The following is a 13,287-nucleotide window of genomic DNA, read 5'->3' on the forward strand; positions in this document are numbered from 1 at the left end:
GAACAGCGTGCCGAAAACTGATCATCAATGGCTCATACCCCCGTATGCAAACAAAAACGCCATTGCTCATTGTCCCGCTAGGTGCATGGCTGCTCACTTTACGTGGGTTAGTTTCGCTGATACTACCGCTGTGCTGGTTGTTGGTGAGCTCCATGTGGATGTGTCGGGACCGAAAAGGAGTTGTGAAAGCGTTTTGTGCTGCAGACATATCGCTTGCGATGCCGCACCAATCAGGCCTAACTGACCACCCAGCGGCGTACGTGTATCGATTTGACACTACCAGAAAAATGTGTTGCAGTTGCGAGTATGCCGATCACTGTATATAACGGCGACCACAAAGCCATTGTAACCGTCGTTACTAAGTGAAAATGAGCGATGCAATAAAGTATTTAACACAAGTTTTCTCACCACGATGTTTACAGGTCAGCTGGTCATCCTCATTCGCAGAGCAGAATGGTCTTGAATTTTTTCTGGTATAAGTGCATGCGTTCATAACTAGCCTGTGGCTAAGATGCAGATGGTGTTGTATAAGAGTCTTGTATATTGATATATATGAGGGTATTCTATCCTGGAATGCATTTGTTGTAAGGCACTCAACTGAAACGACTGACCACTTGGACACGTTTTTTTTACCCCGACGTTACGGCCTGGGTCTGGCATTCGTCAGTGATCGAAATTGGTTCCCGATGGCGGGACCCACCTGGCCGAAATTTCGCTAGAAATATGAGTGTTTTCGCACGCTCATTCGTTCTTTTTGAATGCCTGAAATATATAGTTTTTTTGTATTACATAGATTGCAAGGGGCAATGTACAAACAAATTATATGAAAAGTTATATGAATGGAGGAAATCGCCACGGTTGAAAACATTGGGGAGAAATGTTTACATCGTTAATACAAATGGGTGCGTCAGTTGCATTACTGTGCCAGAAAACTCAAGCGAAATACAGCTCTTGCATCGATAATGGTGGAAGGAAGTTGTGAATATCTGCATAGAGCTTCAGTTTATGCTTTATCGAACGTTAGTTTCTAAATATAGGTTTACAGCCTTCTTTGTTTATTGTTCGTGGAGGGGCAAATAATGTATTGTGCTATCGGTAAGTGGGCCAATTTAAGACTACGAATAATCTTTATGGTAGAAGTCCCGCTCCGAGCCCATGACGTGTATGAAACACAGGCTCGTTTTTTTTTTTACCGAGCATAATGAAGTGTTGTCGCATACTAATGACGCGCGTTTATATAACATTTATATGGAAGGAGTGCCCCGGAAAGAAATATTACTCTTTTTATGCTGAAATATCAAGCATGCATTCCCACCGCACCTACTTTGCAATTGAAATACGACATGTAGGTGTGTGCGATGTCCTTGCTGCGAAAATGTTCTGCTCTGTTCTACTTTCGTGTTGGGAGGCTTGACCGAGCAAGCTGATGGTAGCGCGCTGTAGAGCATAATGTTTTGCTTTGAAGAAGCTAGTTTTTTAGTAATATGAACGTGCCATCCTGAGCCATGCCATGGCACGATGATTTCGTCTGAGCCTGACACAAACTAAATTAGCATTTTTGACATTGCTTCTATGTTTTTTTTTGTCAGCGATCCGTTCTCCTGGCAAATTTATGTGTGACCGCAAAGAGCCAGGTTGAGGTACATAAAAATATATATGCCTCAATTAAAATTCATGACATGCGCTTCAACGACCTTCAAGAGACGGCAGCTTCGTCTGCGCGTTCCGCAATACAGTGCATGAGCTGATTTAGAAATGAATAGCTCCAACTTCGAACAGGCTTAACGGACTTAAAAAAAATAAAACCCAAGGAGATTTTGCTTCTCCTTGACATATTTGAGCTATCAGATTGGCCCGTCTGTTACAGTGACCTCAGGGAGTTAGCTGATGCAGTTTACGTCAAGCTCGATTACCTAATGCGCAATCTTCACAAGTTACTTGAAACGTTGCTGTATTGCGTGCGCCATCCCTGCTCACTGCGCAGCCCTATGAATTCTTGAAGAAAAGCAAAACAAAAAGGAAGCATTATTCGACCCCGCGTGCCAGTCGTGCTTGGTTACCTAAATACGTTTTGTCGAAAAAAATTACGTGTTTTGACTTTGCTCAGAAGCCCTCCGTTCAGCTTTTCCGAGATTGGCATCCCAATACATACACCTACATGCTTTCCAAATTGCGTGATGCACTTTTCAGGCGCCGCATGTTGGGACCGTCAGCAGCCATTTGTATTAGGCAACAACTCACTCTGCAGGCTAATAGGTTTCGGCGTAATGCTTCATGGGCTGCTTTCAATGGGTCGAGGGACTTGATTGGCCTGAACAAAGTGGGAAGTTTAGCATTGAATACACAGCTATGCCGTGCTACACCTAGTAAACTAGAGAGGAAAACTGAAACGCACACACACAAAAAAAAGAAATGCTCGCCGCTTTGGAGGTCTTGGGATTAGAACGATTAGTGCGAAACGTTCATCACTTAAAAAAATACTCTCGCAGAGATAGGCTCTTTCGCCTAGCTGCCTACGCTGCATTGGAGTACCACTCGATTCTCTCACTCGAAGCACTGAGTTGCTTTGCGTAGGCATATGTTGGTCTTTAATTAAAATGATGAGTTCATTTCGCTAGGGGCGTAATCACTTCCGAAGTCGCGTGCGAAAAGAAAACTTTAAATCCAGCCTAGAAGAATCTAAGTACGAGCCGAAAGTAAAATATGTTCCTCGTGAAGTGATGGAGCGGACGCAGGTATTTTAATCCCCACTAGAAATTTCTGATGGTCTTCTCACAGAGCTGTAGACGTCTGGGGCTTGCTAAAGAAGCTCGAGTTCACTAAAATTTGAAAATGAACTAAAACAAGAAATGAAACACTCAACGAAGAAATAAAGTTGAGAAAACGCCGAAAGAAAAAAGACTTAAATGTTCTCGGTATCGCATTGAGTAAGGACGGCCACTTTTTGAAATAGCGAGGAATTTCTTTTTGCGTGCCCTCTGCACTGGAGTTCTGTCTTCTGCCATTACCACAAACGCTATTTCCGAGCGGAAGCGCATGGTCGACGAGAACACAGAGGTTTATAAACATGTATGGGAGAACATTCGCTGCAATTTTCTGATTTAGTTTCCCTTCATTTTTGTAGCTCAGATAAAAGCTTCTGGCAATGTAAGAGAAGCGGAACGAGACAACAAGTTTCCAGTAGTGGCTATTAGCTTATCATTTCTTTTTCTGTTTTATAGAGCGGATCTCTGTGTTTCGTCATTACCACCATAGCTATATGCGAGAGACAGCGCCTGATCGAAGAGAGTGGAGAACATTGGAAACATGTCTGAAAAGCAGTTATTTAACTTGTCTTCTTTTTGCTCACTGTTGTCCAGGGATGAATATAGGGTGCTAGCAAGTGCAGTGAAGCGGAACGAGGTTGCTAGTTTGTAGTAATAGTTAGGGCAATGTTGTTAATCTCAAACTCGGCGTCTGCAAAAAAGAAACTAATTACCAAAGCGTGATATCACAGTAAGAGGCGAACGTTTATGCCATAATAAGCTTGTTCGCTAGGATAAAGTACACGCTCATTTAGTTTAAGAGCGCATCCGGCTCATTAAAGCCGGATGCACTCTTATTTTGCTTTCGCTAAGAAGCGAATTTGATGATTTCTGTGCTTGATACGGCGCGCTGCCATACGCTGATGTAAGCGCGCACACCCGAAAACATGCGAAGGCACACAACTTTTTTCGTCCGGCAGGCTGTGAGTAAGGTAGACTGGTACATTGTTCTACTTGGCTCCACATATAAACACATGAGACATAGAAAGATCACAAACACATGGCGCGCTTTTGCGTTTGTAATCTGTTCCGTCAGCCCAGTGTTGAAACAGGCCATGGTAAAGTTTAAGCACAAGGCGGGTGCATGTCTCAGTAAACTTTTTGGGTCGCTATCTCGAAAGGAACTGATTTTCTTGAAGGTGTTGGCTCGTGCGATAGGCGTTCGTAGCCATGTTCTTTAGTCGGTTACCTGAGTTCCTGCTTCCGGATTACTTTGCTCACGTTCCTTATTTGGCTAAGGTGTTGTTTGTACATCTCATGGCTTTATCTCCCTTTTCTTGTGATACTGCTTTTTAGCAACACGTATATAATCGTTTTTATTTCTGCAGTAAACTCAGCTGAGAGTAAGTCATTGTCCATCTTTCTTGTCGTCGTGCCTTGTTTAGCGCTTTTACTCTTATTACACTGATTGTCGAAGTCATGAATAAGTCGGGTTACCACACAAAACCACCATTGCGTTAAGTGCCAACAGGAAATTGCTTTTCAAATTGTAAATATCTTGCTAGACTGATTGATTTGTAATATTGAACGTTCTGCGAGCAACACTGGGCCCACTCGGGAGAGACGCCTCCTGCTGGAAGGCTACAAATTGATTTTCAACAACCGCGGTTCCTTAACGCGCTGGTAAATCTAAGTACACGAGCGTTCCCGGCATTGCGGCCGCATTGAAATCCGACCACCTCTGCCATGAGTGTGATCTGCGACTTCGTTCTTAGTAGCAGAGCACCACATAGGCACCGAGCCACTGCGGCGGCTATTAAATATACTGAGCAACCAGCAATATCACTATAGTGTTCATTTAATACTTTGCATGCATCACAAGCTAAGAAATTTTTATTCGGCTAACGATAGTGTGTGTTTTACAGAGTTGCCATTTCGGACTTAGGAGCGTCTGAAGGACACCTTCATCTGCAGTACATGAGTGACTATAGAAGCGGCCGATGATTACGGTTGCTCAAATAAAAAAAAAATTCTGCGTTTTTACGTGCCGGAAACACGATATAAGTATGACGCCCGCTACAGTGGGGTACTCTGGATTACTTTTGCCCACCTGAGATTTTTTTTTTCTTTAGCACTCACGTAAATCAGGTACGCCAGCACTAGAGCTATGCTACTTAAGCTCCCTCCAGGGAGCCAGCATTACGCCACCGTTTTCCATGCGCCGCTCGCTACCCTTTCAGTGATTCTGGCGCCGCTATTCGCTGAGCGCCATCACGTGGTCGAAACGGGCTCCACTGCGTTGCGGAGAAGCGAACATTTCGCCAGTTCCTGCGGAGTGTTAGCGTCGCCGGCTAAATGTCGTAGGCCCCGATGCTGCTGGCAGAAAGATATGTGTTCGCAGGTGTTTTTTTTTCTCTGTCTTGGTTGATTTGCGCAATCAATGTCATGTGATGCGCTGACAGCTTTCGTAATACCACGGGATGTTAAAAAAAGGAGGGGGGGGGGGGGGCAAAATGTTTTTCTGAGCGCGGCGCAGCGGAAGTTTCACTAGTCCGTGACGCATAGAACACGTCAAGGATGTACTGAATTCGTTAGAATCTGCATAGTTGTGCAAGGGATGGAGTGGGTGGCGGGGTGAGGGGGGTGAAGAGACAACGCGAACTATGCATCAGTGCATGCGATTCCTCGTGTCATTCACCCGGACCGTATTTAGCTTTCACGTTTTTCCAAACAAGGAATGTCGGACGTGACAGCGCTGTTTCTTGAACACGTGCATTCACGCTTTACTCGTGTACTTAGCTTTAGGTGCACGTTAAAGAACTCCAGGGGGTGGAAATTTCCGAAGTCCTCCACTACGGCGTGCCTCATAATCAGAAAGTGGTTTTGGCACGTAAAACCCCATAATTTAAACACTTGGCATAGAAATTCGAAAGGCTTACAGATGCTGCCACCATGTGAGGGTGTATGTGTTCGTCACACGATGCATTATCACGAATCATAAGATAATGAGGCACGCCAGTGTAAAACCAGGCTCGTAACCATGAGGTGAGCGATCGCCTTGTACTCGCAAAATGATGAATTAAAAGAAAGCGAAAAAAAAAGCGAAGCTTGAATTACCACGCGTATAGGCCTACGTGTAGTGGCTTTCCCGCGTGACTGTGGAACCCAAGATGGCGTACTTGTGGGGCAACTCTGGCTCCTACACGGGAGCCTATACATTAAATCGAACAACGGCTTTTGTATTTCGCCCCCGTTGAAATATGGCCGCTGCAGTCGGTATCGAACGCTGGACCTGGAGCCCAGAACAGCAACGCCTCAGTCACTCGATTACCGCAGCTGGAGCAAAAACCTTCCTCTGAAAGCCATGGGCGATTGAAAAAGACCGATGATCTCAGCAGTGGCAGAACTCAAACGAAGTGTGGTGTCAAATTACGGTTGCGTGGAGGCGTAACAAGATTAGGGCGTCCCGTTGAAAAACAAGGGCATGGTTCCCGCGAGGTGTCGACAATTTCCTGGCCCCATGAAGCACCGTATGTCTTCGAGAAGGTACATAAAGGAAAGCTTAACGACGAGGGAGGGAACCCTCGTCTGAATAATTGATTTGTAATCACGCCGTCCGCAAAGAAGCACTTCGCATTGTGCCAAAGTGGCTTCGCTTGTAAAGCCTCGGCACCTAATTCACCAATGTAGCCATTTTCGGCTTGCCGTCGAAGAGGGATTGGCTGCCCTACTTTCACGCGTCGTTCAGCCCCTCAGTGGTGGTAAAGGTTGCGGATAACGAGACTGACAACCTTCACTGCTATTAGGTGAAATATTGATTCACCTAATTCCTGCTATAGTGAAACATCGGCTTATGAAAAATCAATTTTCCAAAGTCATGGAGCACGGCTACAGCGCTATGGAAAAAAAGAACACATGGAGTCGAACCTCGATGTAACGCAAATGGAAATAACGAATTATCGGATATAACTTCCTAAGTGTAATCTGTTTGCCGCCAACAAGGTGTGCGCATGTAACAATAAGATGTAAGCATGCACCAAATACTTGTTATAATGAATATTGGATATAACAAAGGTACTCTCATGTCGGATGCGCCTTCCTAGCTTATGAAAGGTTTGATTGTAAACACGGATATTCACAGGAAAGGCGTTCGTCTTGTGCATATAGCGTTGATGCCTCCGTCTTCCTTATCGCTACCATCATGTCTCGAAATGTTAATGAGCAAGTGGCCCAGCTTGAAGTGAACGCTACCACTCTTGTCTTGTTGTTTTTTTCTGTTTCATTGTTGCATTGCGGCAAGCGCGGGCGCTAACGGGGCCGCGAACATGAGTGGGGGGCGGGAACGTGAGCGGCCGGAGTGGGGACGCCACCTGGTGGTGCAAAGCCCGGCCAGACAAACACAGAGCTAATATTGCAGTAACCAAGCACGTTCTACTTCGGTGCTGGTCTAAATTTCCTCGCAGCATTGCGCATGCATAATGATTCACCGCTTTTTTGTTTCGACACCAAACAGCGAAACACGATCAATGTCCTATGGTGTTAGGCTGCTGAGCACGAGGTCGCGGGATCGAATCCCGGCCACGGCGGCCGCATTTCGATGGGGGCGAAATGCGAAAACACCCGTGTACTTAGATTTAGGTGCACGTTAAAGAACCCCAGGTGGTCAAAATTTCCGGAGTCCCCCACTACGGCGTGCCTCATAATCAGAAAGTGGTTTCGGCACGTAAAACCCCAAATAAAAAAAAAAACGATCAATGTCCCCTTTAGTTGTTTCTTTGCATTCAAATTTAAAACAGGCATCGAGAGCAAAAAAAAGAAGAAAAGAAATGAAAAGAAAGAAAGAAAGAAAGAAAGAAAGAAAGAAAGAAAGAAAGAAAGAAAGAAAGAAAGAAAGAAAGAAAGAGCACCCGCGTTTTCGTTTACCCCGACAACTGGAGCATGCTTCGAAGAAGCCTTGCACGTGGTGCGCTTTCATGCCAACCGATCAATGCACGTGTGCGTCGAGCCCAGTAAGCACGCTCCATATGCGTCGCACTCGCCTCTGACCACCACTCCGGAGTACATCTTGCGTGAAGCCAGCGGCCGCTATTTAGCGATTCACGCGGTACGCGTTGTTTCGCGTGACACGAGCTTACCGCGGGGGTATTTATGCCTCGAAAACATGCAAACACAGATTGCAAAGCCCCGATGGCCTTGCGCACAATATAGCACGTTTAGACGTAGACGCACGCCGCATACACGAGCTCAGAAACGCAGGCGTCGACATTCAGTTGCCTTTCCTATTGTGCCAAATTTGGATGCTTCTTTTTTTCGCGGCACAGAATGCCATGACGGCGAGATGCTCGCTGTGCCTTTCAGAGAACTATAAGTCCAGTGGGTAATGAGAACGCGTGATCTGCCTACAGCCAACGTTGTTAGGTGCCCGGATTATTCGTTTTCCGCGTATGCTGCGTGGCCCTCCGAAGAAGAAGAACAGTAACGTCATGAGGAGACTTGGCGTGACGTCACGGACTCCACATTGTCCTTCTAATAAAAGGTTCTACGGAACTATCGGAGATAAAAGAATCGAGATAACCTGCGATTGTCCTCCATGCCTAACTGTACATAACTATATGGTGCCCTTGACGATGTCAGTGCGCGCGCCTCATAGCGGACCAACAGACTCGTTTCACCATTGTCTCTTCGCCAACGACCTTCTTTTTCTTTCAAGTAATCGATAGTTTTTACTCACATGTCGGATTTGACGTTTCAAGGGAACGCATGAGAGCTGACATAATCTGCAGCAGAGAAATCACTTTTAAGTTTGACCCCTTGGTATGGTTTAAGCTGCACATAAATATAACTATGCGACCGTATTTTCACTGCTCGGAGCGCAATTTAGCAAAACATCTTAAACTAGTACTCCCGTTATGGCACTCCTTTAGGACTGCTGCTCGCAGGGGCTGCCTGTCAGTATGCCGTATGGCAGCTAGAATATATATTTAAAACAAAGAAAGCAGCACTGAAGTGCCACGTACCATGCTGCTGAGAGTGACAGGACCATCGTTGGACCCAAAACTACCGGTTTATTCGAACGAAATCCGCGAGTTCGGATGCCCCGTGGGCTGACAACATCTCCAGGCTCATCCAATTAACTAATCATATCTCTTTACGTGTCACACCACGATCCGAGTATGAGGCACGACGTAGTACGGGAAGGCGGAGTGGAATCCGAATGAACTTGCATCATATGGAATTCTTTTGACGGGCAATCTCGGCATAATCAGCATAGAACAGTTTGCACCCTTTGGAGTGCCCCTTCTGATAACGCGCGTGCCGTTCGTTACTGGAAAGTACCGGGCTCGCAGCGTTAAAGAAAGGAAACGCATCTAGGCAGATAACGATTGTTGTTGTGTGGCAGAAGGGGCAAGCCAAAGGGTGTAACTTTGCCTAAGAGTGTAACTGCACGAGCTATCTTGCAGTTTGCTCCCATCGAAGTGCTGCCACGGGTCGAACCGGCAACCTCGATCGGGGGAGAGCAACGCTATATCCGCTAACATACAGCTATTGGTTCACTGCAAGCTCATCTTACATTGCGCATGCCTGTTTCAGTACCGGATTCTTTTTTTGCGTCATACGTGTAGCGGCGAGGGGGGGGGGAGGCGCATTTCCCTAATAACATGGTAAACCAGCTCCTGTACGCTTGCGCAATCAAAAAAGAGGCTCTTACGCATGCGCGCACGCCCGGCCGTTTTGTCAACCAAAGCTGGCCGGAGCCGTCGTGAACCGATGCGTGACATCATTAACCCAGCGGAACTTCTGCGAGTGTGGGGAAAACACTTAATGGCGAGTAATTAATAAAGAAGAAGGCGGGACGCCTCGCAAAAGGACGCACGTGTGGGCGACGTCCATTTCGTGATGACGTTGCAGTGTTCTATGTGGCGAGAGCCCGGGTTCTCGCCCAGACCTATGGGAAGCCAGAAATCACCGCTGAGTCCTCTGGGCCTGGTAACTTTTCAATAGTTTCACGTTTTCTCATTTTTACTCGTAAGCGGCGGCCTTTGCCACAGACTTCGGGATGTGCCACGCTTGCTTGGATATAATGGACATGCCTCGTTATGTTTATAGGTATATGTTTACATGTTGTTAAAATTTACAAAGGCAACACCCACTAACATAAGCGGCAGGCGTCGTATAATAATTTATCATTGAATGTAATCGTCCTTAAAAATCTTCGTGGTAATTTTCTGTTTGTTCTCTTATCTACTGAAATCAAATCATGACAAATATAATCACCACATAGAGTACACTTGCTGTCACTATAGGATATGAAATTACGAAACATTAAAATTTAGCAACAACAGGAATGGTTATAACGCTCGAGCCCACAACGCACACACCACAAGGTGCACAGCGGGCTCGGTTACTTTTCCCCGTTTTTATCATCATAGCACTCAGTGTTGTCGGCAACATCGTCGTCACTAATCAACGTCCTATATTTTTGTGCTTCTGTTGCTTCATAATAACCTTCTTTTTTATTCTGCTTCTTAATGAATATCGTTACTAACTTTTCGTATTCCTGCTTTATTATCATCATCGTCATGATGAGCTCAGACATGTATTTATATCCTTTCATTTGTCGGAAGTGTTTTTCTTTCCCCAAGTACGCTGTGAAATCAGGACCACAGTTGCAATATATATATATATATATATATATATATATATATATATATATATATATATATTTGTCGTGACGAAAAAGTACACTGGCTCCACAGAAATAGCACAAGAGAATAAATCGGTCAGCGAACTGACGAAGGTGTTCCTACCAGGCGAAACGTTTGAAAGTAAAAAAGAGCTTGTTTACGTGTTGTCTTGTATGTGACGTTTATTCTTTAGTGATATATATATATATATATATATATATATATATATATATATATATATATATATATATATATATATATATATATATATATATATACACATATATATATATATATATGTATATATAGTTCCTGTATTTTGCCCTTGTTTTCAAACCGCTTCTCAATGCTCCCTCTACGTAGTCTCTAAGTTAAGGAACTCTGAAAATAAAATGAACCACTCGGGCGTCTTCCGTGCGAATGCTGAATTGTCTCTTATGTGCGCATGCGCAGTGGACACCGACCGGTGCCACCCGACGCAGCCGTTCCGGTGTCCAGCCTCCACCACCGTGTGCATCTCCATTCAGTATCTGTGCGACGGCGCGCCGGACTGCCCCGATGGTTACGACGAGGACCCCAGGCTGTGCACGGCAGGTACGTTGAGCCCCGGTCTCAACTCTTCTATTTGTCCCTGCACTTCGCACTTCAGAAATGCAGGGAACGGAGACGAAAAAACAAGAAGACGCTCTGTCACTCGACGGCTTCACGAGATCCCTGTAGCCATTTCAGTCGTTACAGCCAGACGACCTTTCTTTAGATTGGTTACGATTACGATTACGATTACGATTACGATGGTTACGACGAGGACCCCAGGCTCTTCACGGCAGGTACGTTAAGCCCCGGTCTGAACTTCTATTTGTCTCTGCACTTCGTGCTTCAGAAATGCAGGGAACGAAGACACACAAAAAAAAGAAGCTCTGTCAGTCGACGGCTTCACGGGATCCCTGTAACCGTTCCAGTCTTTACAGCCAGACTACCTTTCTTTAGAACAAATCGAATAGAAATCAAATAATGCTAGCGGCAAATCGAAAGATATAGCGAACGCTTTTAGCATAGTTCTTTTCGAATACCGAACAGCCCTTTACAATGTTTATTTTCTGGTCCTAGTATTTTCGTAAGATTAACTAGTTTGTCGCTACATCGTAAGGTATAAGGTGCTGTTCGATAAAAGGAAGTATTAGGAACAAATAGGCTGTCTGCTCGCGTGCCCAAGACTTTTAAGGGACGTCCGATTGTCGCTATACACGAATATCCATAGAAACCACATTGAAACGTGAGAGAAGTGATCGGAATATCAGTGATTACAAATAGCGACAGTTGAATTGAAATATTGAAAAGGTTATTAAAACGTTTAGAATATCTACGCGGCCGTGAACATCTTGCATGTATAATAATTTGGAGTAATAAATAATTATTTATGATCGTTGAACAAATCTCTAAGGTTTAGAGAATGTATGACGTCTCGCGGTGTATAAAGGTATTCACGATGCGCAACACTCGCAATTTGTGCGTGGTGAAAAAAAAAAAAAACGTTGAACAGGTCTAAATTACCTTGAAATGTGTCGCCGACCTTAATACGCATTGTAAATTATTTTGTGGAAACATAATATAATAACGACTACGTTTCTTATCATTAGCCCGATGCCTTACGGAGGAGACGAGAATACAATTGACAAAATGCTACTTTTTGTGCCAGTGCCTGTACTATTTCAGGGGATTTCCACAGGCAATTTGAATGTACGCAACATCCGCGCATGCGCATTGCTCTACAACCGTTATTCTGTGCAGTCGAATACAGAACGGGAATCAATTTTCTGCACCAGCGATCGATGCGGATCTCGAAATCAAGTTGGCAGTTAATTTAGCATACGCTAAAAAGGATAAATGCGAAAGCATGCGCGATGACCAGACATTCCCTACATCACTTGACATTTTCATTAAAATGTGTTGTAGCTTCCTATTACTTTTTCCCCACCGAAGGTACTGGGCTCGAGTGCTTTAACTAGCTGCATCCTAATTATATGTGCGTCAATTAACCTCGCCTTAATCAACGCCCCAAGGTCGTTGGTTCACCTCCCACCAAAGGTCGTGGGCTCGAGTGTTAAAGTTAATTTATGGGGTTTCACGCGCCAAGACCACTTTATGATTATGAGGCACACCGTAGTGGTGGACTCCAGAAATCTGGACCATTTGGGGTTCTTTAACGTGCACCTAAATCTTAAGTACAGGGGTGTTTTCGCATTTGGCCCTGATCGAAACGCGGCCGCCGTGGCCGGGATTCGATGCCGCGACCTTGTGCTTAGCAGCCCAACTAAGCAACCGCGGTGTTTACGGGTTCTAGTTTCTTAATGAACTGTGTCTAAATTAATTTTGCCTTAATTAACCTCGCCGTAATTAAACCACAAGTCGTACACACGCTTCTTGTGTGCCTCGGCTTCCCGCTTTCTCATAATTAAATTGATGGCCTAATTCACATTAATTAACACCAAACTTTGTCAGTTCGACTCGCGCCAAAAGGTCGAGGGTACTACTCCCTCTGAATTCTGGTGCCATAACGCCGGACATCGCACTTTTCTACCCATAAGCCATCTAAGTCTTCGTCCTAAAGGAAAACCATAAGACTGTCTGAAAAGACTCGAGGCGTCCAAACTCACCGACAAAGACGGCGACAAAGACAAACTTTCGTATGATTCTGTTTATCACAACTCGGAGTACACGCCAATGAAGTACGTGTGGAAGGACGCGGAATCGAACGAGCCGCTTCTCCTCCCTACGCGATCCACCGATCCCGCACGACGAAGTTAGAAGGAAAAACAGGTTCGCACTCATTTGCGGCGCACGCGAAGCATGGCCACCTT

General features: G+C 45.1%; 1 protein-coding gene across 1 annotated transcript in view; it reads left to right on the forward strand.

Annotated features, from left to right (window-relative positions):
- Positions 1–13,287, forward strand: part of LOC135911899 (IDLSRF-like peptide) — a 150,485-nt gene that overhangs the window by 115,370 nt on the left and 21,828 nt on the right. The window contains exon 2 of the mRNA XM_065444251.2: positions 10,883–11,023. Within this exon, the coding sequence (XP_065300323.1) occupies positions 10,883–11,023 (141 nt within the window). The remainder of the gene's footprint in view (positions 1–10,882; positions 11,024–13,287) is intronic.

Source organism: Dermacentor albipictus, chromosome 10 (genome assembly GCF_038994185.2).
Source record: "Dermacentor albipictus isolate Rhodes 1998 colony chromosome 10, USDA_Dalb.pri_finalv2, whole genome shotgun sequence".
In the NCBI taxonomy this organism is placed as follows: Eukaryota; Metazoa; Arthropoda; class Arachnida; order Ixodida; family Ixodidae; genus Dermacentor; species Dermacentor albipictus.